The sequence below is a fragment of the Equus przewalskii genome, chromosome 20, assembly GCF_037783145.1.
Source record: "Equus przewalskii isolate Varuska chromosome 20, EquPr2, whole genome shotgun sequence".
Lineage (NCBI taxonomy): Eukaryota > Metazoa > Chordata > Mammalia > Perissodactyla > Equidae > Equus > Equus przewalskii.
Window position 1 is genome coordinate 1942766 of NC_091850.1, and position 27340 is coordinate 1970105.

Genomic DNA, 27340 nt, shown 5'->3' on the forward strand with positions numbered 1-27340 from the left:
GCAGGAACAGCCAGTGCAAAGGCCTCGAGAGAGGGAAGGGGCTGGTGTGTTTGTGGAACAGTAAGGAAGCCGTGAGGCTGGGGCTCAGGACACTGTACCAAAGGAAAGAAGCCAGTCACAAAAGCCCACATCGTGTATGACTCACTGATGAGAACCGTCCAGAAAAGGCAAATCCGGAGAGACAGAGAGCAGATTAGTGGCTGCCAGTGGGAGAGGCGGGGATGGGAGCGGCTGCTAATGGGGACGGGATTTCCCTTTGGGGTGACAAAAATGTTCTGGAATCAGATAGAGGTGATGGCTGCACAGCATTGCGAATGTACTAGATGTCGCTGAATTACACACTTTAGAATGGGTTAAATGATAAGGAGAGAAAAGGGAAGGGAGTGACAGCTTTCTGAGGTTAAGAAACTATTCTAAACCGAGCCCGTGGTGAGGGTGGCGCAACTCTGGGAACAGACAAAGACCAGTGAATTGTACTGTTGTACACGAGTGGGTGAATTTTATGCTTGTGAATGACATCTCAATAAAAATGTTAAAAATATTCTATCATTGCAATCTAAGTATGTAGACTGTCTTATTTTTTCTCAACATTTCGCCATAAATATTCTTTAGTTTCTGTTGAATCTTTTCTAAACAACTTTATTGAGGTGTAATTTATATACCATTTCACCTGTTTTAAATGTTCGATTCAACGATTTTTAGTAAATTTGCCAAGTTGTGCAACCTGGCTGCAGAACATTCTGTACCTCAAAGAGGGCCCCCGCCCCTTTTTCAGTGCGTCTCCGTTCCCGCCCCAGCCACACGGCAACCAACTGATGTGCTTTCTGAGTCTGCAGCTTCCTGTTCTCCCGGGGATGGAGTTGTTGCCCTGTGGTCTTTGCATCCGGCTTCTTTCATCCGCGTGATCGGTCTGAGGTTCATCCGCGTTCTTGCGTGTCAGTGCCTAGTTCCTTTGTCAGTGGTTAGGAACTTTCTATCCTCCGTTGTGTGGAAGGACCTGAGTTTGTTTATCCACTCGTGGGCTGAAGGACAGTCACCTGCCATGTGAGTGTCAAATGCAATGTTATTTGAAGGACATTTACATTGTTTCCCGTTTGGGGCTATTGTGAATAACGCTGTTACGATCCACTGAATCTTCATCTTTATAATGTTGAAAGGCAGCAAAAATACTTCATTCTTCTTGATTCCTCTTCCAGAATTTATTTATTTAGGCTGTTTCTAGTTGTTTGCTGTCATGGATAACATAACACTGGGATGAATCTCTTTTTCTCTTACCAGTATTTTTCCTTCTGTCAAATATTTCCAGAGAGTGGAACTCTTGAGTTGGAGGGTATGAACGTTTCTCTGGGTTTTGAGAAGTATCCGCTTATTGTTTTCCAACCAGGCTGTAGCAGAATAAAACAGACCTCAGCCCCAAAGCTCTCAGCATTAAATGCCTTCACTTTCCTCTCTTTCCTGGGAGCGGGAGCGAGGCGGCTGCAGAGACACTTTCGCAGAGGTCTGTTCAGTATTTGAATTTTTGTGTGTGTGAGCTGTCTGTTCAAGACCTGAGCCCATTTACCAACAGTGACCTTGATTTGTTTCTTTAGAGTCATCAAGCTCTTATTATTTGTAATCAGAAAAACTCAGCGATCAATTTATTGAAAAGACTGAAAGCCTTATAGACGTTATAATTTGGAAAGTGAGTGTTCCTGATGGCTCAGTAGCGTGCTGGAGGTGGTTTGTACCGGCTTGTGGGAGCCCATGGTGAAATTTTCAGGAATGTTGTGAGCCAGCAAAAATAAAAATTGTCAAACGCAGCCATTATTACACATTAAATTACAGAAACTTGCAGTTGGATCAATTATATTGAAACAAGGTAATAAATACTCAAAACTGGTCACTTTCTAAGTATTTTACCGTACTCTACATCGTCTGTGTTCTTGGCCATGGTGTCGGGATGGGGGGATGGCGTGCCACTGAGCATCTCGCACTTTGAGTTCTCGTCAACGTCAGATCAAGCCACTTTACACAGTGGGCTGCAACTTGCTTTTGTCACAATATATTGTAACAATATCTTGTGGTGGTTGAGAGTTTGGGCTCTGGGTTCAAATCCTGGCTCCATTACTTATTGACCATGCAGCTTTGGAAAGCCACTGTACTCGGCCGTGCCCAGTTTCCGAATCCGTATAATAGGATAGTGACCGTACCTCGCAGGGTTGCACGCAGATCCCAGGAGTTTCGGGCACGTGCAGCACTTGCAGCCGGGCTCGGCACAGGGCAGCACTCGGCAAGCACCGGCTCTCATAAGAAGAATGATGATGATGGTCAAGTCGTTACATGGATGCATCCATCTTATTATTTTTAATGCCTGCATAATATTCTTTATATGGATGCACCTTATTATTTAACCAACTCCCTTTTCATAGACAGGTTGTTGGCAATTTTCTTTTTGCACAAACAATTCTGCACTTAAAGTCTTTCTACATCTTCACACACTTATGCTATGATTTCTGTGAGACACCTTCCTAGAAGTGGAGTTTCTGAGCCAAATGGTATGCGCTCTTTTTCCTTTTTTCCTCTTTTTCTTAGCTTTTTATTTTGAAATAATTATAGACTCACAAGAAGTTGCTAAAATAGTACAGAAATTTCTGTGTACCCTTTATCCAACTTCCCAGGATGGCAATGACTTAACTTTTAATAAATGTTACCAAATTACCCTTTTATAAATTCGTATCAATTTATACTCCCATCAGCGAGGTATGAGAGTAACTGAATTCTTCTGTCTTTGCCAGCAGTCCAGCAAAATGTTTGCCAATATGACGGGTAGTAATGGCACTGGTCCTTCATCTTGCATTTTTGTGATTACTGGTGAGGTTGAGCGTCATTTTCTAATGCTGATTGTCTACTTGGACTATTTCTGTAAATTTCCTGTTTATATTCTTTGGCCAATTTGTCAGTAGGTAGTTTGCATTTTTCCGGCTTATTTGTAAGAACTTTGTGTTTATTGAGGACAGCCTCCATTCATCTGTTATGTACTGCAGATATTTTCTCCCAATCTGTCATATGCCTTTCAATTACATTTTATCATCCTGAAGTTTTACAATTTTATGTAACCCACTTGGTCAGTTTTTCTCCTTTATATCTTCCACATTTCGTGTTTTGCTTAGAAAATATCTGTCCAAGATTATACAATCTTCTTCTATAATTTTACCTTTTTTAAATATGTTTATTAATTTTAAATATTCCCTAGACGATGCTGACCTTTTATAAATTTCAGTGATCTCTCTTTATTTCAGATTCAACAACTGGGAAGTCAATTTAATTCCAACCAGTTATTTCACTCTTCATTTAGCTTTGCCACATCCCATTATTTGTAATTCGGATATGTTTGAATCCATCCATCTTTTCTTTGGCAAACCAGGGAATTTCCAAGCCAGCGGGCGTTGTGGTAGTCGGAAGGTCCAAGTGTCCCCCGCTAATGTCCCCTCCCCCGCCCGGCCCTGGCTGCAGGAGAGGTGAGGTGCCTGAAAGTGTTGGCCAAAGGGACGTGCGCCATCTCCGCCTCGAAGGACCACACGCTGCGCTTGTGGAACTTACTCTCCGGCCGGGAGAAATTCACCATTTGGGACAGAGGCTCAAAAGATCCCCCCGAACCTCAGATCTGCAGCCTGCACGCGGATGAGATAAAGAAGCTTGTGTATTTGGCGTCTGGCGCAAAGGTAACAAACACCTGTCCTGTTTGCAAAGGGAAGCTGCTATCAGAGCCTTCAAAGACGCACATGCTGTGGATATAAGGAGGGGCTGCCTGACGGGGGGGTGGTGAACAGAGGCGCACAGCCACCTGAGAAGGTGCTATCAGGTGCTTCTTACGTCACAGTTGGATTAGATGATCTGGATAGTACTTTCTCACCCTGGGATTTGAGACCTTTCGCCTTTTTCAATCTAGCCACTTTTAAACAGCACTTCCCTCCGAGCACTGCTGTACCTGCATCCCACACACTCTGACACGTTGTGTTATCGCTCCCATTCAGTTCCAAATTCTTTCACATTTCCCTTTTGATTTCTTCTTTGGTCCATGAGCTATTTAGAAGTGTGCTGTTCATTTTCAGATATTTGAGAAGGGCCCAGATAGCTTTCTGTTACTTTTTCTTCCTAATTCCCTTTATATCATGTGAATCCTTTCAAACGTGTGGAGACACGTTTTATGGTCTCTCTTGGTAAACGCTCCAGGTGCTTCTGAAAACAACACTTACTCTGCTGTGTTATTCCATTATGTCAATCCTATGGTTGTTTTGTGATCTGATTGTTTTATGAATAAACACACAGCACAGAATGATGGCTGAAAACTTAGTCACTAAAAACGCAGGCGAAAATCTGTATCTAAGTCCCAGTTGACTCCCTTGTGAGCTGAGTGATCTTGGTCATGTCGCCTCACCTCTCTGTTCTTTATCTACCTCATGAGACAATGACTATAAAACGCCCAGCAAAGCGCTTGCCTGGGGGTTATAGTTACAATTACAGTTATAGTTACAGCTCTCGTTATGGTAAGCACAAATAATTAGTAGTTATTAATTATTATATTTCACTAGTAATTGGTGGTTGTTAACATTAGTAATATTGGTAACTTATAAACTGTGCTGTCCACTACGGGGCGTCACCAGCTACATGTGGCTACTGAGCTCTTGGAGTGTGGCTGTTCCAAATTGAGATGTGCCGTAAGGATAACACACCCTGGGCTGCAAAGACTTAGTGTCATAAAAACCATGCAAAAATCTTCCAATAATTATTTTATATTGATTACATGTTGAAATGGTAACATTTGGACATATCGAGTTAAATAAGATATATTATTGAAATTGATTTCACTTGTTTATTTTTCCCTTTTTAAGGTTGGCTAATAAAGAATTTAAAGTCATATGTGGCTTGCATTATGTTTTTATTGGACTGTGCAGGCTCAAATATTAGAGAGATGTTGATTGATTTCAAAACTGATTCTAGAAATCATCTTTGATATCAGCAAAAGTTTGGAAAATACAGTAAAGAAATAATAAATAATAATAAATAATCCCAAAGATAACCATTGTTAAGATTTACATGATTTTATTTTATGAGGTGTGTGTGTGTACGTGTGCAAGTGTGTGTGCATATGTATAAAACAAAACAGGGATAAAACCATACATGCAGTTTTATAAAGCTATTTCCATTTGCCCATAACCTTGACCATTCTTGCAAAGCAGCATGCTTGGTGATTTCGTGGGCTCCCAGGGCATGGCCCTGCTCTAGTTTATTTAACTAATCCCTTATTACTGACATCCAGGTTGTTTCGAGTGCTTTGCCCTTCCGAGTCACTGAGCTGGCCTTCCTTACACACATATCTTCGTGTGCACATCTCCTTATTTCTTTAGAGAAAGCCTAGACAGAACTAATGAGCTAACGTTTAGCGTTTAAGTGGTAACTGCTGAGAACAAGAGACCCTTTTTTTGGTGAGGCTAAACATGAAACTAGCTTTAATCGATAATCACTTGTCAGGAACACAGATGTGAGTGCACACGGCATAGCTGACTTTTTTTCTATGTTTAAGACTTTTTACTTTGGAGCAATTGTAGATTTATGGGAAAGTTTTAAAGATATTATAAAGAGTTCCTGTATGCCCTTGATCCAGCCTTCTCTAATGCCAGCATCTTTATAACCAGGGTACATTTGTCACAACTAAGACATTATTACTGAGAATTACTATCAACCTAATTCCAGACTCTAGTTGGATTTCCTCAGTTTTTCCACAAATGTCCTTTTGCCGTTCCAGGATCCAGCCTGGAATGCCTCCTCCCCTGCCTGTTCTTTGAACTGGCACCATGTTGAAAATAAAATACACGAACCATAAAAAAGAACAGGACTTGCGTTCGCCTCTGGGAAGCTCGCCGACTGACGTGCTCTCCCTTTTCCTCACCCTGTAGGTCAGTGCTTGGAATCTGGAAACTGCAGAGCTGGTTTTCCGCATCCTAGGAGATGCCTCCGACCCCTGGAAGTGCACGGCGGCGCTGGCTCCCCAGGCCGTGCTGCTGGCGGTGTCTGAGGCTGGCCTGGTCAGTCTGTGGAGCTCAGCCACGGGAAGACTGCAGAGGAAGCAACGTTTGTCCAGCATCAGAGAGGAGACGCCCACCTGTGGCGTCTTGGTCCAGAAACAGGGGAAGATGGTGACTGGCTTTAGCCAGGGCTCCCTCTCTTTGGTAAGCAGCCTCGCGGAACAGGATGTCAGCCGAACTGAGCTCAGAGGGGCTCAGACGTCCGAGAACTTGGGAGAAACCATCTCACCTTTGATCTTTTAATAAACGACACTGACTTCTTAATTCCAGGGCTTTGCAGTTCAGCGCAGTTCAGCAAACATTATTGATGTCTCCTGGGGGCTGGCCAATGTGGCCAGTTGTTGGCGCTCGGTCCTGTGGGGGTTGCTCTGGGAGCCAGTGTAGAACGTGCTTCAGAGGCGTCCCGCCAGAGGGGCCGGAGCTGGGTACTAGCCACCAGCTCCATCAGTGGTTGGGCGAGGGGCCGAGTGTGCTGGCGAGATGAAAGAGTGGAGTCCGAAATAAAGCAACCCGGGGGCGGAGTTGAAGGCTGCAGTAAGCGCTCTGCTCAGGACCAGGAGAGCGGTGAGGGGCTATGCATGGCCCAGCAACGGCGAGTTGTATAAGGAGTCGCAGGTGGAGAAACAAGGGCACCGCGCTGGGCACTGTGGGGCCGAAGAAGCACAAGAATCCACTGCAGCCTTGATGAACTCAACGTAGGGACGCGGACGGGCTCGCCAACAACTTACAGTCGCGCTTAGAGGAACAGAGTCTGTTTTCGGTAGAGGTGGAAGCAGGGTGTTCTAGGTGAGGAAGGAGCAGACGCTTCTGACAAAGGCAAGCTGGGGAGGCTCCTTCGAGGAGGCAGCCTTGGAACAAGAATGATTCCCAAGCTGGAAAGGGAAGACGCAGGGACCAGGGGTCGTGGTGGTGGCAGGTAGGAGCTGGCTGGCATTTTAGGGAAAAGAGATGCAGTGTGAAAACGGATCACAGAGGGTCCTGTATGTCCTACTGAGGAGGTGAGAGTTTGGGGAGGGGGAACTGCGGCCTCCCATATCATCCCAAAGCCCCACATTTCTGGGCCGCACGGCCTCTAGCCTCCCTGAGCCATCAAGGCCCCAGAACAACGGCGGAAGAGCACCCGAGCCTTTTCCGGGTCTCCTGCTGGGTTAGATTCCTCCCCGCCTTCTCGGATCACCTTCAGTAATATCCTGCCGCCTCGAAAGGAGCTTGGACTTGGTGACCAGACGCACTTGAGTTTGAGGACCCCACTCCCGCCTTTAATTTGTTGTATTCTTGGGCTGGCGCAGCCTCTTCTTTGAGCCTCAGTTTCCTCATTTGTAAAATAGAGGGAAAATGGCACCTACATCCAGAGCCAGGACAAAGGATGGACTGATGGGCACCGCTCAGGCCTCCAACAGTGGGGTTGGGGAGTGAGCTGGAATACGGTGCTAGTTAATGCGGATTTCTCCCTGTATGCCCGCTGTTGGCGCCCTGTCCCAAGCCCTCAGCTCTGCAGGGGCTAATCTTCTGTTCCGGAAAGCTGCTGCTGTGTTGGTCCCAAGCCTGCTGATGGTAGCGCCTTCGATTAGGAATGCCCACAGTCTCACCCAGGCTCCCGGCACGCAGAGGGAGCCCCACAGACATTTCCCCGACTGGGGTCCTTATGGCTGGGCCTGCTCTCGTGGTTCTTATGATGATGGCAGGACGCACTTCAGCAAACACCATCAGGGAACTTTGAGGAGCAAGGTTTACTGCTCACAGGTCCTGGAGGGCACACAGCACGCCCAAGGCCCACACAGCGAGGTTGTGGGTAGAGAGGGAGGGAGAGAGCACAGGCCTGGGGCTCTGCCTGTGTTAGGATCTATGAGTGAGGTGTCTGGGGTCCCCCAAGTTCACTCTTTATTGGAGAATTTAAAGCATAAGGATAAAGGAGAGCCCTGAGGGGACGTGATGGCAACAGTAAGTCATATAAGGAGTCGTAGGTGGAGAAGCGAGGGCACCACACCGGGCACCCTCAAGGAACTTGACGTGGCAGGGGAGATGGGCTCGTCAACCCTTGTGGAGGGAAAGTCTTGATAACTCAAAGCATTTGAAGACATTGATCAAATGAATTTAACTAAAGATGGAGCCCAGACCAGACCCAGCTGAAGTCCACGTTAAATGGCTTTGGTCCCCTCCACATGAGAAGCCCAATGGAAGGGTCATGTCTTGTTCTTGGGGTAGATGTTATTTATTTTGGGCTCTACTGTCCTTTTACATTCAAGGTCTCCTATGTCACAAAAATTATGACACACACGAAGAAGCAAGAAAATGGGACCATAATTAAGAGCAAAAACAATCAATAGAAACAGACACATGAATGACTCAAATGTTTAAATAATCATACAAGAACTTTAAAATATTTAAGATAAATAGTGGAAAAGGTGGATAATGTGTGAATAGATGAGGAATTTCAAAAATTTTAAATCAAAACTAGAAAAAAAAAGACCAAATAAAAATGCTAGAATCAAAAAAGACAATGTCAGAAATGAAGAAATCGTTTGATGGGTTTAAGAGCAGATTAGTCACAGCAGAGGAAGATCAGTGAATCAAAGACCGTGGAAATTATCCAAACATAAATATAAAGAAAAAAATAATGAGGGGAAAAGGAACAAAGCATCTGAGAATTGTGGGGCAACGCCAAGTGTTTAGACATTAGTTCTTTGGAGAACAGTTAGAGTCTCTGAAGGAGAGGAGAGAAAGAGAGAATATGGCAGAAGAAATATTTGAAGAGATAATAGTTGAGAATTTCCAAAATTTATGCAAGACATCAGCCCAAAGATCCAACAGCTCACAGAGCCTCAAGCAGGGTCAAAAGAAGAAAAACACATTTTGGCGATCATCATCAAACTGCTGAAAACCAAAGGTAAGGAGAAAAATCTCACAACCAGAGGCACTCACAGCTAGAATGTACAAGCATGTACTGGGGTGGGGTGGGTGGCTTTAGGAAGAAGAAGAAAAAAAGACAGAGAGAGAGAAATCTGAGAAGCAGCCAGAGGAAAAGTGACCCCTTACGGACAGTGGGTGTCCACGATGACTCCTCGTCAGAAACAATGGAGACAGACGACAGTGGAATGACATCTGTAACTTGAAAGAGAAAACAAAACCTGTAAAGCTAGACTTCTACACCCAGTGAAAATGTCCTTCAAGATCTAAGGCAAAATAAGAACGTTTTCAGGCAAACAAAAGCTGAGAGAATTTGTCTCTGACAAATCTGCACTATAAGAAATGGTAGAAAGAAGTTCTTCAGGCTGAAGGGACGTGACACCAGACAGAAGCCCAAACAATGAAGGCAGAGCACCAGAAAAGGCAGCTGGAAGAGAAAGCTCAGCTTAAGGCGTATGTGTCCCAGGAAAGTCGGGGCAAAGGGAGGGAAACTGGACGAGCTGGTTCCCGAAGACTCTGGGACTGATGGGTCCCAGGAAAAGCAGTCTCCTTGCGCCAGAGTTCCTGAGTGGCACCCAACCATCTCTCCTCGTCCAAGCTTGCCCTGAAATATTCAAGTCCAAGCAGAACTCAAGATGCAGAGCTGTTAGATCTGCACACTGTGAGAGGAAGACCATGCACATGTCAACTGAGGGTCTGGCATTGAAATAACGGGAGACTTACAGGAAGAATTTTAAAAATGTAAGTAGGGGGGTCAGCCTGGTGGTGTAGTAGTTAAGTCTGCATGTTCTTCTTCAGCGGCCCGGGTTTGTGGGTTCAGATCCCTGGCACAGACCTACACGCCACTCATCAAGCCATGCTGTGGTGGCGTGCTGCATATAAAATAGAGGAGGATGGGCACAGATGTTAGCCCAGTGACGATCTTCCTCAAGCAAAAAGAGGAATATTGGAATAGATGTTTGCTCAGGGCCAATCTTCCTCACCAAAAAAAAAAAAAGTAAGTAAGACCCCCATCCCACTCTAGTAGAAATACATACACACACACGCACACCTCTTGTGAGCACAACTGTAAGGTTGCATGTGCCAGCTGCAAGGGGCAACCCCAGGTGGCGGCACTAACTCTGAGCCCAGAGAGCCAACTGTGACCTGCCTCTGACCACTGCAATTCACTGAAACTTTGAAACTGATTTATGCATGAAGCGGTGCTTTTACCAGGAATAGGAGCCTTATTTTATTACCTAATGTTGATTTTTTATAAACCTCCCAAGAATTATCAGGTTCAACAAAGTGCATGGAAGGGAGCTCTTATTTTGAACATAAAAGTGTATATTTTTATGAAAAGAAAATCTATTTCTCGGGCACCGTTTTACCTTCTCCTGGGGATATAAGTTGAGGAAGGCCTGGAGGAAGCAGTCTCAAGTGTCCACCCAGATTTAAAGGGCACCTTCCCATGGAACCCAGCATTCTGCTTCCAGAAACCTGTGCAGACACTTGCACACGTGCACACAGAGGTAAGCGCTGTGTGGCCAGGTTTTATGTGAATTTGACTTAGGTAAACTGAAATAAGATGATAAAAGTATTGTCTCATTTTACATGCAAATGTGAAATCGAGAAAATGCAAAAATGTTTTAAGGTGTGTTCAGCATCTCGTGGATGGTGGACTGTGTCTACGCTGGTGTCAGTGGCAGCGGCACTGTAGCTGGTGGGACCCACTGTCCTTTATGGTCCTGGGGGAAAATCCACCTCAAATTCGGCATGTTTTGTGTTATCCAAGATCTTCAGGCATTTATTCCTCACTTAAAAAGAGACCAGCCGAGGTGATGGTATTTCTTGCAGCGCCCTAGGTAAGAAGAAAACATTGGCAGGATCTCAAATGTCCGTCCATGGGCGCGTGGTCCAGCGGGAGTTCTGTACTGTGGGACATGACGCAGCCGTCACAAGTCTGGAGCAGCAGCCGGCAGATCTGGCTCGCTGCCTGTTTTGGTACGGCCCACAAGCTGAGAGTGGTTTTACGATTTTAAATGGTTGAAAAAAACTAAAAATAAGAATAACATCTTGTGAAATGTGAAAATTCTATGGAATCCAAATTTCAGTGTCCGTAAATGAAGTTTATTGGCACACAACCACACTCATTTGTTTACATACTATCTATGGCTGCATTTGTGCGCTAACGGCAAAGTTGAGACCATATGGTCACAAAGCTGAAAATAAAATAACAGCCTACCTGGCCCATTCTAGGAAAAGTTTTCCGACCCCTGTGCTAGAGGTGTTTTCATGGAAATAACAATTTTCATATAGCACTTACTGTGTACTAAGCGCTATTCCAGGGACTTTCTATCTGTTAACTTATTTAACCCACAAGGCAATGCTAAAATGTAGCTTCTGCCACCATTTCTATATTATGGGTAGGTAAACTGAGGCACAGAGAGGTGAAGTCATTTGTCTAAGGTCACACAGCTGAGGAGTGTCACAGATGGGATTGGAACTCAAGCAGTCTGGCTGTAGGACCCATGCTCTAAACGGCTACTGGGCCAACATTGGGGGCCGGGTCCTTCTCCGCTGTGGGGGGCTGTCCTGTGCGCTGTAGGATGTTTAGCAGCATCCCTGGCTTCCATCCACTTGATGCAGAGTATCTCCCCAATCTTAACAACCAAAACCGTCTCTAGACGCCACCCAGTGTTCTCTGGGGGCAAAAGCACCCTCTGCTTGAGAACCACTGCCCCAGACACATTATGTGAAAAAAGTAACTCGCAGAGCAACATCTCTCATGGATTACGCAAAAAAGGATGCTCGTGTAAATGTCCGTCGATGCAAACGGATGCTCCGCAAACGCAGACGACCGTTCCTTGTGGGAAGAAGGAAGAACGGCAGAGAAGGTGAAAAGATGGTCGTGGCGGGTTCTGGATATTTCTTTTCTTCTTCTTTTTAATCATATACAGTATTATTTAATTTTTTAAGTTTTAAAAGAATCACGTTTTTAGAAAGTCAGCAGTAACAGCCATGAAAACTTTCACTTTCTCTTGCCCCTGCTAAGTAAATGTTGAACAAATCTTTTTTTAATATTGACTCGAATTGGTGCAAATGACTCCCTTTCCTGTGCCGTCTGCCCCTCCTCAACGAGATAATGAACAGGAAGCTTTGGCACAGGGCCTGGTGGCGGTCAGGCACTCAAAAATCAGTAGCTAAATTGGGGCTGAGAATCAGGATTCATGAATGAACCTTCTTCGGTATGAGCAAAAATTGGTTCATTTCTGCAGCTCGGGAAGGGGGGCTTGTGCTGCCTTCCTCTGGCCGTCATCTGTGTTTTGATTTTATTTGAGATCTTTAGAGCTGCTAGAATGTTCTCTGGTGACGATGAGAGCAACGTCAACAGTAATAATAATAGCTGCCACTTTAGGAGGGCTGACTGTGCCGGGGGAGCCATTCTGTGCACTTCTTAGCCCCCGGTGGCCCTGTGAGGCGGCCCTGGTGTCGTCTCCCATTTTACAGCTGAGGCCCTGAGGGCTTAGGGGATTGGCTTTGGGTCGCAGACCTGATGACTGGCAGAGCCCTGTGTCAACCAAGCTCTGGACCCTGAACCCTGTGCAAATACTTGATGGACATCCTTGACTTTACGCAGGTTTCCTCCGAAGGAGACATTCTGCTGGAGAAGCTTCCGGAAGCTGTGGGGTTCCTGGTGGTCTCTGAAGATGAGTCCCTTCTTGCAGCAGGTAGCGTTTGGCTCTCACTGGGGAGCAGTGAGGAGGCAGCCCGGGGTCTGGTTGGAGGGGGAGAGGGGTCTGGAAAAGGAGGCGTCCTAGACCAGCGGCTGGCGGACTTTCTGCCGAGGGCCGTGGAGCGCTCAGCATTGGCTTTGTGGCTGCCGGTCTCTGGAAGAGCCCGCCAACCCTGCCCTTGTCACGCGAAAGGCACCGCGGCCGAGATTTCCGGTGGGTGTGGCTGTGTGCCAATAAGCCTTTATGGACACTGAAGTTTGAATTTCATATTTTCACGTGTCATGAAATAGTAATTTTATTTTGAATGTTTGCAAATACTGGAAGATGTGAAAACTCTTCTCAGGTCATGGGCCATATGAAAGTAGGTGGCGGGCCAAGTTTGGCCCGTGGGCCAAGGTTTGCCAACCCCTGTTCTGATCTCCTTACCTTTCTGGGCTTCTGGTTTGTTGTCTCTGAAATGGAAGTGTTTCTCTCTGCCAGACAGTCACAAAGATAGAGGGGGCTGGGCTAGAGAAGGGGCTGCACTCGGGTGAGCCAGCCCCCACAAGTCCTGCTTTTAGGGGCTTCCAGGATAGCAGGAAAGGTGGACAAGTAGGTAGCCAGAAGAAAGAGTGCTTGGTGCCGTGACAAGACAAGAATCAGGGTCTATAGGAGCATGTGACAGGGTTCCCTTCCTTAGCCTAAAGCAATCAGGGAAGGCTTCCCAGCAGTGGTGACCAACAGATGCTCCACAGCCTGATTTTTTTAAAAAAAGACTTTTTAAAAATCAACTTTAGGTTCACAGCCAAATTGAGCAGAAGGTAGAGAGAATTCCAAACCCTCCTGCTCCCACATATGCACAGCCGCCCCCGTTATCAACATCTCCCACCAGAGTGGTGCATTTGTTACAATGAATGACACGTTGACACGTTATCATCACCCAAAGTCCATACTTTACTTTAAGGTTCCCTCTTGGTGGTGTACAGTCTCTGGACTTGGACAAAGGTATAATGGCATGTGTCCATTATTACAGTCTCATGCAGAGTATTCTCGCTGCCCTAAAATCACCCTGATTTTTGCAAAGACATTTCCAGGGGTCAGACACATGGACCAGCACTTTGCAGTAATGCAAGGCACCAATGTGAGCCACACTTATAATTGTGAATGTTCTCATGACTCTATTTAAAATGGTAAACAGAAACAGGTGGCATTCATACTACTAATATATCTTATTTAACCCAGTATATCCAAAAATTCAACATTAAATCAATATAAAAATTTAATTTAATTTTTAAAAATTCTTGTGCAAAGTCTTTGAAATCTGGCATGTATTTTATAGTTATAGCTGTCAACTTAAAAGGTAAATTCACCTGTTATTTTGCCTTCAAAATGAGTTTATTCAGGAATAGCCCAAAGAATTGCAATTGAGGACGTGAATGCTGTGGCCAACCACAGGCAAATCCAGAAAACCAAGGAGGGGGGAGCTGCTTTTATAGGGAAAGTGGGGAGGGGCAGTTCTAAAGGGAAGCCCATTGGGGGAAAGTAGCAGTTCAGGGCGGCAACAGCTTTTCCTTCCCTGGGCTGTGGGGTTTCTCATTGGCTGAGCTCCAGGGTTTCTCATTGGCTGGGCTGCGGCGTTTCTCATTGGCTGGGCTGTGGCATTTCTCATTGGCTGAGCTGCGGCATTTCTCATTGGCTAGGCTGTGGCGTTTCTCATTGGCTGAGCTACGGCATTTCTCATTGGCTGAGGTGCAGTGTTTCTCATTGGCTAGGCTGCGGCATTTCTCATTGGCTGGGCTGTTGCCAGGTACAGAGAGAAATCTTCCTTTAGTAGTAGTTTTACTTCCTGTCAGAGATGCAGGCACCTGTCTCTTTCTGTTTGGTGTAATTGACTGTGTGTGATGGGGGTGACGCCAGATCCTGGGCGTGGACATGGCACTGCTCGTTAGGCCACATTGAGGTGGCGTCCTACATCCCACAGCTGGAGGGACCTGCAACTAAGATATACAACTATGTACGGGGTGCGGGGAGAGGTTGGGGAGATAAAGCAGAAAAAAAAAGAGATTGGCAACAGCTGTTAGCTCAGGTGCCAATCTTTAGAAAAAAAAGAATTTCAGGTGGCTTAAATATGTGTAAAATGCAGCATGAGAAATATGATGAAAGAAGAAAGAAAAACAAAGGTAGAGGCACAAAATACAATCTGAGGCCAAAAGCATTGAGGACCTCAGTGACCTAGAGACTTGTTGCAGTTGGGTTTCAAGTGTGGCTCTTTCCAGTAGTCAATGAGAAGAAGGAGCCCCGACAGTTTCCCCTTCCATAGTTTTGGGAACCAGCATGTTGCTTAGGAGGTGTACTTTGATCTGACTTAGCTAACATCAGGCAAGGACTTCTTTCAAGTGTTGTAAATAGAATTGTGGTTCAGGGGTCCCCAAGATCACCTTTAGGTTTGAGTATTCACTAGGGCTTACAGAACTCAGGAAAGCTCTCATACTCACAGTTACAGTTCATTGGAGCAAAAGGATACAGATTAGAATCAGCCAAGGGAAGAGGCACAAGGGGCAGAGTCCAGGAGAGACCAGGCAGGAGCTTCGAGGTGTCCCCTCCCTGTGGAGTTATGCGGACAGCACTTACTTCTCCCAGTGACGATGTATGAGCACATGCATGGTGTACTGCCAACCAGGGAAGCTCACCGCAGACTTAGCATCCAGGATTTTTACTGAGGGTTGGTCCTGTAGACTTGGCTGACCACTTGCACAGCTGACCTTAGTCTCCAGCCCCCCTTGAGGTTAAGGTGATACCACCTGTCCCAAAACTTCCCCCATACTTCATACCGTGAGCATAGACCATCCACTGTGGCCCAAGGCCTCAGGTAAACAAAGACACTCTTATCAGGCAGGACATTCTGCGCACTTGGAGGGCACCTCCCAGGCACCCGGCTAGCACCAAACTTTCTATGTGCAGGGTGTGGACAACTCAGGCCTGCTGAGTTAATCTTTTCCTGCATAAGAATGTGACACAAATATCCTTGGACTGGAGACATTTTGGTGCATTTCATCAGTTTCCCATAACATCCTTCCACGTGAGCCTCATATTCAAGTACAACTCAATAAAAGCAGTTCCATGGAGGGTGTGGAGAGGGAATAAGATGGACTCTCAGCCCCCAGCTTCCCACTGACCAGACTTGATCCAGGGATCGTCAGGAGGCTCAATGGAGATGCCTCATGCCGGGGGCACAGCACAGAGGCTCACACTGTAACCCTTCAGTGTGAGACTTAACCTTATAGGAACAGCAGCTAATACTCAGGTGCTTACAACATGTCAGAACCTGTCCTAAGTGATTTACACATGTTCCTTCCTTTACGCCTTGATGGCCCTGGGAGGTAGGTGCTTCCATTATTCTCATTTATATATGAGGAAACTGAGGCACAGAGAAGTTAAGTTGCTTGAGGTTACACAGCTATAAGTGGATGGGCTGGGATTTGAATCCACGGTCAGGTGCAATTCTGTATCCTCAAATACAGTGCCAAATGTCTGTTTATTTACCAATAGTAATTTATTTCTGAACATCTAGAAGAATTGATGGCTGCCTATCTTGTAAGCAGTAATTTCTGTGCAAGAACAGGGTGTCCACTTAAGTGGGGTCCATGCAAACCCATGACTCGCTGAGCAGAGTCATCCCTCTAAAATCAGCTCAAATGTCTTGGGGCTGCTGTAACAAACTACCAAACAAATGTGGTGGCTTTGAACAGCAGGAATTTCTTCTCTCACGGTTCTAGAGGCCGGAAGCCCAAAATCGTGGTGTTGGCAGAGCTATGTTCCCTCCAAAAGCTCTAGAGAAGAGTCCTTTTTTGTGTGTGTGCCTCTTCCAGCTCCTGTCTTGTGATTCCTTGACTTGCGGCCGCATTGCTCCAGTCTGTGCCTCTGTCTTCACATTGCCTTCTCCTCTGTGTGTGTCTCCATCTGCACTCAGTCCCCACACTTCATTGCCCTTATCAAAAATTATAACCATTTTTCTGCCTCACTCGTTGACGTCACCTGCCTGTCCCCTAATGAGTTTGCAGCTCTGCAGCCTAAAATGTGTCTGTCTTCCCTCTGCCTATGAAGCAGGACCCCTCTAAGCCCAGGTGGAAGAGAACAGGCCTGGGACCCCCACTTCACTTTTCTACCTCAAATAAAACAGACCTCCATTCCTCAAAAAAAAATTGTAACCATTTTATTTTCCTTCCTTCCTTCCTTCCATCTTCAAAATATATTTACTCCGTGTCCAGCTTTGTGCTGAGTTCTGGGACCATGAGAAGCCCAAATAGGGCGTCTCAGCTCTTTGGAAGCTCGTGGTCTTGCGGCAGTCAATAACTTTGCTGTTGTCTTCGAGATTCTTTTTTTTTTTTTAATTTTTTTTTATTGAGTTATTAATAGGTTACAATCTTGTGAAATTTCAATTGTACATTAATGTTTGTCAGTCGTGTTGTAGGTGCACCACTTCACCCTTTGTGCCCACCCCCCACCCCACCTTTCCCCTGGTATCCACTAAACTGTTCTTAGTCCATAATTTTAAATTCCTCATATAAGTGGAGTCATACACAGATTATCTTTCTCTCGCTGGCTTATTTCACTTAACATAATTCTCTCAAGGTCCATCCATGTTATTGCAAATGGAATGATTTTGTTCTGTTTTGCAGCTGAGTAGTATTCCATTGTATATATGTACCACATCTTCTTTATCCATTCATCTGTTGCTGGACACTTAGGTTGCTTCCACGTCTTGGCTATTGTAAACAGTGCTGCAATAAACATTGGGGTGCACAGGACTTTTGGGATTGCTGACTTCAAGCTCTTTGGATAAATACCCAGTAGTGGGATGGCTGGATCGTATGGTAGTTCTATTTTTAGTTTTTTGAGGATGTCTTCGAGATTCTTGATCACTGTTGTCACACGCCCCCAACTGGAGGCTGTGTGAGGGTGGGGGCCATGTCTGGCTTGTTCACCACTGTATTCTTCCCGCTGGCTCACAGTAGATGCTCCAAAAAGAATCTTTGTTGATGGAATTGAATTACTCTCAAGCTCTTCAAAAATGAAGGGCGTAACCCCAGCCCCTGCCGTTTCAGGCTTTGGAAGCTCCGTGCGAATATTCTTGGCTGACTCACAGGGGTTTCATCGATTCATGGCCACCGACCTTGAACATGAGGACACAGTGGAGACAGCCATTTTTGGTCCTGAGAACAATCTCATTGTCACTGGGTCCCGGGACGCACTCATTCAGGTGAGGGGGAGACTCAGGGCCGCCACCCTTACCTCCGCCTCCGCACTAGACAGGATGATTCCTTGGGGATCTTTGGGCTTCAGAATACAGAAACCCACAAACACCAGCGCAGGCAGAACAGGCAGGTCATTGGGAGGCTATGGGGGAGGGGTCTCCTGGGACCCAGTGGCAGACGTCGGGCGGGGGGGGGGGGGGGGTTGCCAAAATATTCAACAGACAAGATAGCGTTCCCACTGAACTTGAAAAGCTGGGAGGAGTTTGGCCTTCAGAGTGGAGCAGGGTTGCCGGGAGGGGAGGAAAAGTCCCGTTACGCTCAAAGTTCTCAAAGCTGGCAAGAAAACACATGATAAAGGAGCCCTTGTTCCAAGTTCTGGTCTCAGGACCTCTTTGCATTCTCAAAACCTGGCGAGGACCCCAAAGAGCTTCTGTGTATGTGGGTTGTATCAATTCGATTTATATATATTTTAGCAAATGATTTATTTTGGAATAATTTTAGGATTTGCAGAAGAGTTGCAAGGACAGCCCAGAGAGTCCCCCCACATGTATGTCTGCTCTTCACCCAGCTTGCCCCCACCTTAACATCTCACCTTACCTTGATCCCTTTATTAAACCAAGAAATTAACATCCAGACAATACTATTAAGTGATCTGCAGATTTTGTTCGATTTCACAAGCTTTCCCACAAATGTCTTGTTTTATTTGATTCCAGGATCCAATCCAGAATCGCATTGCATTTAGCATCTGTTGATAATAATTCTGTTTTTGCCATCCAGTCAATTCCGATTCCTAGTGGCCCCGTGGAGAGTAGAGCGGAACCCTGCCTGGTCCGTGCACTATCCTCTCCCCTGCCGGCACTCTATCAGACATGCTCCGCTGCTACTCAGAGGCTTTTCATGGCTCATTCTTCAGAAGTGGGTGACTAGGTCCTTCTTCCTAGTCTGTCTGTCTGGAAGCGCTGTGAAACCTGTCCACCATGGGGGACCCTGCTGGTATTTGAAATCCCAGTGGCACAGCTTTCAGCATCACAGCAACACACGGCTGCCACAGTATGACACCCAACAGACGGGTGGTGTGGGTCCCTGACTGGGAAACGGACCGGGGCGCCAGTGGTGAGAGCGCTGAATCTGAACCCCTAGACCCCCAGGGCTGGCTTGACCATAACCATATTTAAAATAAAAAATGAGGAAATCCAAAAATACTTATCCATTAATTCATTAACATGACATGTCAACATCATAACATACTTTTATGAAAATAACTATATTTTCTGAAACAAACAAAAAACCTCACAAGAAGGGTGTCATGGTTTCATGTTTTTGCAAACTTCTTTCATGTCTGGCTTAAGAAGACAGTTGGATTTGCATATTTCATTCTGCACTGATTCTCCTATCTATTGTGATATGACATGTCCCATAGCTTCTGGAAAACGCCACTGCTTACTTGTGAGAGGAAGAGAGAGTAGAAAAAGCAAATGGCACCTTAGAATTATTAAGAAGCTAGTTTTGCTCTTATAGACCCTGAGAAAGCCTGCGGGGGTACCTTCCAGGGGCTCCCTGGAACACGCTTTGAGAACTGCCGTGGTAGGGGCGGGGGGGGGGGGGGGGGGGGTGGGTGGGGGGGAGTTTGAGGGAGCGGGGAGATGTGAAGGAATTCACCGCAGGCGGACAGATGGCCTTAAGCACATTTCCGAGCTACGATAATGTAAGTAAGAAGTAAGCTCTGCCTGCCTCTGCTCTCCATCCTCAGGTGTGGAGTCTGTCAGAGCAGGGGACCCTGCTGGACATCCTGGAAGGCGTCGGAGCCCCTGTGAGCCTGCTGGCCCGGGCTGGGGCCTTGGTGGCATCTGCTTCCCAGAAGTCCTCATCTTTTAAAGTCTGGGATCTCAGCTACGCTCAGAAGCCACGGGCCTCTGCGCCGTTCCTGGACCGCACCGGCCTCACCGCGGTGTCACACGATGGCGGCTACGTTTACTTCCCCAAGATTGGGGACAAAAACAAAGTCACCGTTTGGGATGTGGCAGAAGGTTTGTAAGATTTGCGTGGGTCGGAATGGAAGCCCCTGTCTTGGTCTGGTCGGGCGTTATAATAAAACGCCATAGCCTGCGGGGGAGCTTGAGCAACACACACTTGTTCCTCACGGTCTGATGGCTGAGAGTCCAAGATCAGGGCGCCGGCAGATGGGTGTCTGGTGCGAGCCGGCTTCCCGGTTTGCAGATGGCCATCTTCTCGTGTGTCCTCAAATGGCCGAGAGCAGAGAGAGGTGCAGGCATCATGTCCCTCTCATAGGGGCACTCACCCCATCGCGAGGGCTCCATCCCCCACAGTCCCCACCTCCTGATACATCACGCTAGGGGTTAGGATTTTCACATATGACTCTGGGGGGACACAAACTTTCGGCTCATAACACACCTGTAACTCCAGTCAGGTCGCATGTGGCTAATAGAAAACAGGATTTGATGTTACAAATTTCTAGCATAAGGCAATTGATAGTCTGGCTGTCAATCCCCGTTTCAGTGCAGGTCCCCTGGAGGCAGGGCGCATGATGGGGATATTTGCACAAGTGTTGTGTAGGGGGTCACTCCCAGGAGAAGGAGAGAGAGGGGGGAGCAGGCTGGGGCGGGGAAGGCCAGAGCAAGGAGGTGGGCTCAGCCTGACGTGGGCTCAACCCTCACGGGGACCTGGGAGCATGAATTGCACCTCAGAATTGTCCCATCTTGAAGCACGGAGGCCAGCCGTTTATACTGTCACCTCAGGCAGTCATTGGCCTAGTGCCGTCCTTGTGGGGCAGGCACAGCCCTCCAGGCATTTCCAGATAAGGGACGCCCTTCACCCAAGGGCGATTCTCAAGGAATTGAGAGAGACGAGTGTGGCAGTGGGCAGCCTTGGGTCTGGGCGTGTCACCAACGTATCTGCTGCCATCCCCAGTGGGGAGATGGAGATATAGAAATTCTTTGTTAGTGATAAAATAATAGAGGAAAAGAAATTCACTCTCAAGTTCCTGCATCCAGGGATTTGGCGTCAGTCTAGGGCCAGCTGCGGGGCTGGGCTCTGGGGGCTGGCAGTGAGCAAGTCAGACAAGGTTACGATTCTCCAGGTGCTTGCCTGATAGTCGCGGGCAGAGCGGGCCACTGAGAATGAAGCGCAGTGGGGGATGAGATCTGAGTCTGCAAACTCAGGCCCGCGGGCCAGACCCGGGCACACCCATTTGTTTACACCCGGTCTGTGGCTGCTTTAGGGGCTGCACCAGCAGGTTCAAATGGTCAGACAGAGAGCATACACCCTGCAAGGCAAAAATATTTGCTCTCTGGCCTTTTCCAAAAGTTTGTAAAGGAAACGTTTGGGATGAGGTCTGGGAGGTCACCTGAGGCCTCGAGGACTGCGGACGGCGCGCTTCCGTTCTGAGGGCGCAGGAAGTCACCGAGGGCGTCGGGCAGGGCATCGAGATGAGGCGACTTTCATTTTTAAAAGTTGGGTGGTTAGGGGGCAGCTGTGGAAGCAGGGCAACTCGCAATAGCCATGTCCAAGATTATAGATAATGCAATATGGAAAAAAGGCTTAAAAATAAGAAACCGTGGAACAAGCGTTCCTGTGATCACTTCTTGGTGTGGTCTTCTCCCCATGGCAGGTGAGGAACGAGAGGCCCTGGACACCTCCAATGAGGTCAGGTGCCTGGAGGTCGCCGAGCAAGCCAAGCTTCTCTTCACCGGCCTCGTTTCCGGGGTCGTCCTGGTGTTCCCCCTGAATTCCAGACAGGACGTGATGTGCATCCCCCCTCCGGAGGCCGGGAAAGCCATCAACTACATGGCCCTGAGTAAGGATGAGGAGCGCCTGGCCGTCGCCTACGACAGCCTGGTCTTGGTGCTGGACATCAGCCCCGGGGACCCCTGTCCGGTCATCGGCGGGCCAACCTACACCTTCTACACCCAGCTGCCTGAGACCATAGCCAGTGTGGCCGTGCTGGCCGACTACCGCGTGCTCTACGGCATGACCAACGGCGGCCTCTTCCTTTACGAGTGTGCAACTTCCAAAGTGTTCCCTCTGGAGGCGCATGGGAGCCGGGTCGCCTGCGTGGAGGTCAGCCACAAGGGGCAGCTGGCAGTCAGCGGGTGCGAGGAAGCGCTGCTGTGTCTCTGGGACCTGCAGGCCTGCAAGGGGAAGTTCGAGATGAGCTACACGGTGCGTGGCCGGCCACACCACATGCGTGCCAGGTCCCAGCATTAGAAACCCAGGACAGGCGCCATTTATTAAGTGCACACCACCTGCCACCGACCTGGGTAGGGACTGGGGTGAGGCGAGTGAGACGCACTCGCCTTGGGTGCAGAGTTTCAGGGGCTGCCAAAAAACTCGGCAATCAGGACAAACAACATTTTAATGCGATGCTTAAAAAAATCAAAACCAATGCAAAAATCCATGGAGAACAAAATATCCGCATCTGAAATAGAGACAGGCTCAGTCCTGCACTGGCCCTGCCCTGCCCCCCTCTCCTCGCCCTGATCCCCCTGCGCCATTCTCTCACCCAAACTGTTCGCCTGACCTATGCCAGGCCCCTCCCCAGCGCCGAGGAAGTGGCCGTGACCGGGACAGACACTGTCCCGCCTCTGGGAGCCACGTTCCCGGGGGAGACACTGAGAGCTCCATGAGGGCAGGACTTTCGGTGTTCTGCCCCCTGAGGTGGCCCCGTCCCTAGGAGAGCTCTCGACATATCCTCTGTGCTTGATAAATTCGAAATAAAAGTAAAACAGCAGATACATGACGGGGTGGGGAGCAACAGGGCTTTGAAGAAAAAATAGGGCCAGGTCAAGGGGGTAGAGAGTGGCAAGGGCTGCTATTTAAGAAGGTTAAATAAGTCTGGTGGAACAGCATTCTAGGCAGAAGGAAGAGCAGCTTCGAATGCTCTGAAGAGGGAAACTGGCAACTCTTTTACATAGGAAGTCTAAAAGTTTGCACTGTCCATCTCTTAAGAAGCGATTATAATTTTTGTATCAAAATTAAGAGCTATATCACATATTTAAATGTAATACATTCATATTACATTAAAATATGCATATTAAAATATCATTCTATAATTTGACCCTCACAACGATCTTGTGAAGCTCAGTGTTATTATCCCAGTTTTTCAGATGGAGAACAGAGGCCGTACCTCAGGTTGCAAGACGTACAAATTGTTAATAAACACAGGGAGAGGACCTTGTGACTAAGAGAGTGGAGTGGGTGTGGTTTCATCTTAAAAGGCCTTTGTCCCACCTGACTTGTTTCATGAAGCCACGACAAGACTGGGATGCCAGTAATCTTTTGCCTCGTTGAGATGGGAAATGTCACACAGCAGTTAAATTCACCTAGATTTTTGACTTTGTTTTTAAATAAACAATTTTAGAAGGATTTTAGATTTACAGACAAGTTGTGAAGACAGTACAAAGGTTCCCGTCTGCCTACGCCTCATCCACTTCCTCCCGTGTCAACATCTTATGTGACTGGAGTGCCTTTGTCAAAACTAAGAAATTAATGTGGGAATGATATTATTAACTAAACTATCAACTTATTGGGGTCATAGATTTTTCAACGAATCCCCTTTTTATGTTCTAAGATTCAATCCAGGACCCCATATTGCATTTGGCACACAGTTTAATTAGATAGAATTGTGGCTAATATTTGTGTAACTAAGGTTCTTTAAGAAATTAAACCCTCTGCCTCCTGCTCCCCAGCGCAGACTGTCACTAACCCTCTCAGTCTGACCGCTGTGAGGAGGTTTGGTCCTGGGAATATCGATGCTACCCATCTCTCCAGGTTTTTGTCGGATTCACCCCCATGGGGCGCTTAGGAGCCTGGCTTCCCATATGCCTGCCTTGGGGTTGGTCTCTTGGGGGTCTTTCAGTCTGAAATTGAGATCACATTGTCTTTTTCAACAGAATTCTTACTGCCAAGGCGTCCAGTGTGCCTGCTTCTCCAAGGATGACAAGTATGTGTTTGTCGGCTTGAAGGATCGCTCCGTGATTGTCTGGAGTGTGCTGGATGGTGAGTCATTTTGCTTTGACGGAAGGACTAGGGTTACATCTGGAGAAGAAGGGCCTGTCCTGGGTCCCCAGCAGTAGAGGGCCCCGCTCTGGCTTCCTCGAGCTGGGCCCCTCCACTTAGGGAGGTGTCCCCAGGCCAAGGGGACAGGCCCACCTGGAGCTACACCTTCTCCTCCAGACCCACTATCTGGGCACCTAGAACTCCAGAACCCCCGCCCCACCTGGCCTTGGGCCATCTTTAGGGCAAGTGCAGACCTTTTCCCCAGGGCCATCTTTCTGAGGGTGGACTCTGCCCCCCGTGTGTGCACCCCTCGGCTCAGGGTGGGGCCGTGGGTGGTGTGCGTAGAGTCTGGATGTGTGAGCTGGGTGGGGGGTCACACATATATGTGTGAGGTCCCTAGGGGGGGATAGGATGGAGCTGGGTGTGGGAAGAGAAGGAGGGCAAGCCACAAACAGCTGGGGGCTGGCCCTCCTACACCGTTACATTCCAGCACGGAACTGAGGATCCCAAGAATTCCCAGCCCAAACCTAACCTTCCAAGTGGTTCTGAAGGTACATCCCTCAATGTGGGAGGCTAGAGCATATTTCATTTAATAGTTTATTAGCTAGATTTGCAACATTTACATATTGTGTCTGATAGGATCTGGGCCTTGACTCATTCTCTTGCCCCAGACCCCGTAAATGTTAGAGCCAGCCTGTTTAGGACAAACTGCTTTGAACGCCCCATGCCTCTTGGTCTGTTCAATGTTACACTAAGTGCATATTAACAACAGTTAACATTTCTTGTGTATGAGGTGCTGTCACGGAGCTGTTTAATTCTCTCAATAGCCGCCCCATTTTACAGAGCAAAAACTGAGGCTCTGAGAGACAGTGACTTGCCCAAGGTCATACAGTGAGCAATTAGTAGGCTGTGATTTGAAGCAGGTCTGCCTGGTCCCCATGCTCATCTTTGTTACCTTCCCACACTGTCTCCTATAGAGAAGGGAACCCTTACGGCACTGGTCAGGGGGCAGAGGCCATTGCTATCCCCATTTGACAAATGAAGAAGATGCAGTTCAGAGAGGTTAAGGGACTTTTCCAAGGTCACAAAGCAAGTAATTGGCTGAAGGAATATCTCGTAGAGTTGAATACACTGCAATCAATCATTGTAACCTAATACACTGTAGTCAAATACAGGGCAATCTGATACAGTGTAGCAAAGATACCCGGCGCAAGTCGCAGATGGCTCAGAAGCTGCGGGCTGTGGATTGTGGCCTTAAAGGCCCATCCTTGGCAGGTTCACAGCCTCCCTTGCTATCCTTCCTCCAATAATCGTAATATTTACTGAGCTCACTCTGGGCTAAAACTGGTACTAAGCACCTGACATGCATGACTTCTTCACATCTTCAGAACTCTCCTCAAGAGGCAGGTGCTGTTAGCATCCCCGCATTGCAGATGAAGCAAGAGGGGCTCCGAGAGGCTGCATGTCATGCCTCAGATAGTAAAGGGTGTAGCACAGATCTCACCCCATGCAGCCAACTGCTGAATGTGTGAGATTGGGTCTCTGCGGCCCCTGTTTTCTCATCTGTGCCCTGCCCCCCACTCCCCACAGGCGCTCTCCTGGCTGTCCAGTTTGTCCATGCCGTGGTGAACAGAATCATCCCCACTTCCGATGGCTTCATTGCCCCTGCCAGACACGGCTATCTCATCCGTGAGCGGTTCCAGTGCCCTTCCTCAAGGGCCTCGCAGCAGGACCCTCTCAGGAACTTCAAGAAGGCCGTGTGGATGGTCAAATCCAGGCAGAGAGGAGAGCTGGCTGCTGCTGCAGGAGCGCTCCAGGACTCGGGATCAGGGAGTGCGCAGGGAAACCAGTCCAAATCAAACAAACGCTCACAAGTCTGCCTGATAGTGTAGAAACCCCGCAGGGCACGGGTCTCTGGTGAGTTAGCCTGTCCCATCTGGCTGAGGCGGACAGTGTCCGTGCTGATATGCATATCTGGACCCAAGGGCTCCGATTCTGTGACCCAGACCCTGCTTCTCACCATCTTTCTATTCCTCTCTCCTCCTTGTGGGCTCCATTCACAGACCTGCCACCCCCTGGTTAGCAACTTGGTGGCCAATATGCTGCCATCTCCAAGATCAGTAGAAAAGAGAGCTTCCTTTCCCAACAGTTTGAACCAAAGTCCTGGCCGCAAATCTATTGGCCCCACTTGGCTCACACACCCATCCCAGAACCAAATGCAATGCCATGGTTCTCTGGGAGAATGCAGTGAGCTGATTGGCTGGCCTGACTCAGTGCCCACCAGGGCTGAGGATGAAGTCAATACCACCCAACTATGTGGACTGAGAAGGGGCCAGTGAGGGGCTCTGTCTTGGGTGGGCATGGGCGCCCGGACCCTACCCCAGAATTGCCGTGGGGAAGGCAGCCCACTGGTGCCGGTGCCTTCCTGTCGTAAGCAAAGCCAGGATTCCAGACTTTTATGCAAAATGTTCCCATTTTTAAAACTTGGCGATTGGCCCGAATTTACATCCCCAGGCACGTTTGGCCTGTGCGTCTCTAGTTCGCGAGCTGACTTCGCGACCCAAGCTGGCATTAGAACAATAAACCTATTGTAGTTCTTTATCCATCCTCCCTGGCTCCCAGGCTTTGTGTTTAAAGATGCTTTTTTGTCTTAAAAACTGGAGGCTCTTGGAAGCAGATGGAAAGAGCTGGCAGCATCTCACGGCCGTGCTTTTGGACCGTCTCTGTCTTGAGCAAGTTCCACAGTCAAACGGTTTCCACTCCACTGGAGCGGGTCTTTCTCCTTCGCCCGCAGCTTTCTCAAAGCGACACTTGCTTCTGGCGCTTCTGCTCTAGGATGGGAGAACCTAAACCTTCAGGGTGCTATTCTTTTTTCCTTTCACTGGATTTGGAGTTTCAGAAAAGGTAACCTTTCAACCAGGAGCTCTTGAGCTGGATGCGACACTGCGGACCAGCTCACTCAGTCGTTTCCCAAACCAGGGTTCCAAGGACGGCTTCGGCAGTTCTGCAAATGTTAGCATCAAATCACACTTTTAAAAAATACTTTAAATTGTAATTTTAAAATGTGTGCTCAGGTGCGTCGGGTAGCAGGTTTTAAGGTGTTGGCAGTCACTAACTTAGGATTCTCCTGCCATCTGCATCTAACTTAGATTGCGAGGGAGCCCTGAAGAGAGAGCTGCTCCTTGCCACACTCCTCTGCGGATCAGGATTTCGCCCAGCACAGAAATAAAGGGGATGTTGTGACAGAGTGAGATCTTAGCTACAACTTCTGGTTGAAAATGTATGTGTCCATCTCAACAGCCTCAGGGAGAATCAAATGCTTTGTGTGTAAATACTAATTTGAATATAGGAAAAGAATTTTTACTAATAAAATGCTGTTCTGAATTGTCGCTTATGTTGCATT

General features: G+C 47.7%; 1 protein-coding gene across 1 annotated transcript in view; it reads left to right on the plus strand.

The window, feature by feature from the left end:
- NWD1 (NACHT and WD repeat domain containing 1) overlaps positions 1-27326 on the plus strand; it is an 80034-nt gene extending 52708 nt beyond the window's left edge. The window contains exons 14-21 of the mRNA XM_070587336.1: positions 3493-3701; positions 5937-6209; positions 12592-12682; positions 17773-17927; positions 19673-19949; positions 21551-22101; positions 23832-23937; positions 25528-27326. Coding sequence (XP_070443437.1) covers positions 3493-3701; positions 5937-6209; positions 12592-12682; positions 17773-17927; positions 19673-19949; positions 21551-22101; positions 23832-23937; positions 25528-25829 — 1964 coding nt within the window. The 3' untranslated portion in view covers positions 25830-27326. The remainder of the gene's footprint in view (positions 1-3492; positions 3702-5936; positions 6210-12591; positions 12683-17772; positions 17928-19672; positions 19950-21550; positions 22102-23831; positions 23938-25527) is intronic.
- The last annotated feature ends 14 nt before the right edge of the window (positions 27327-27340 follow it).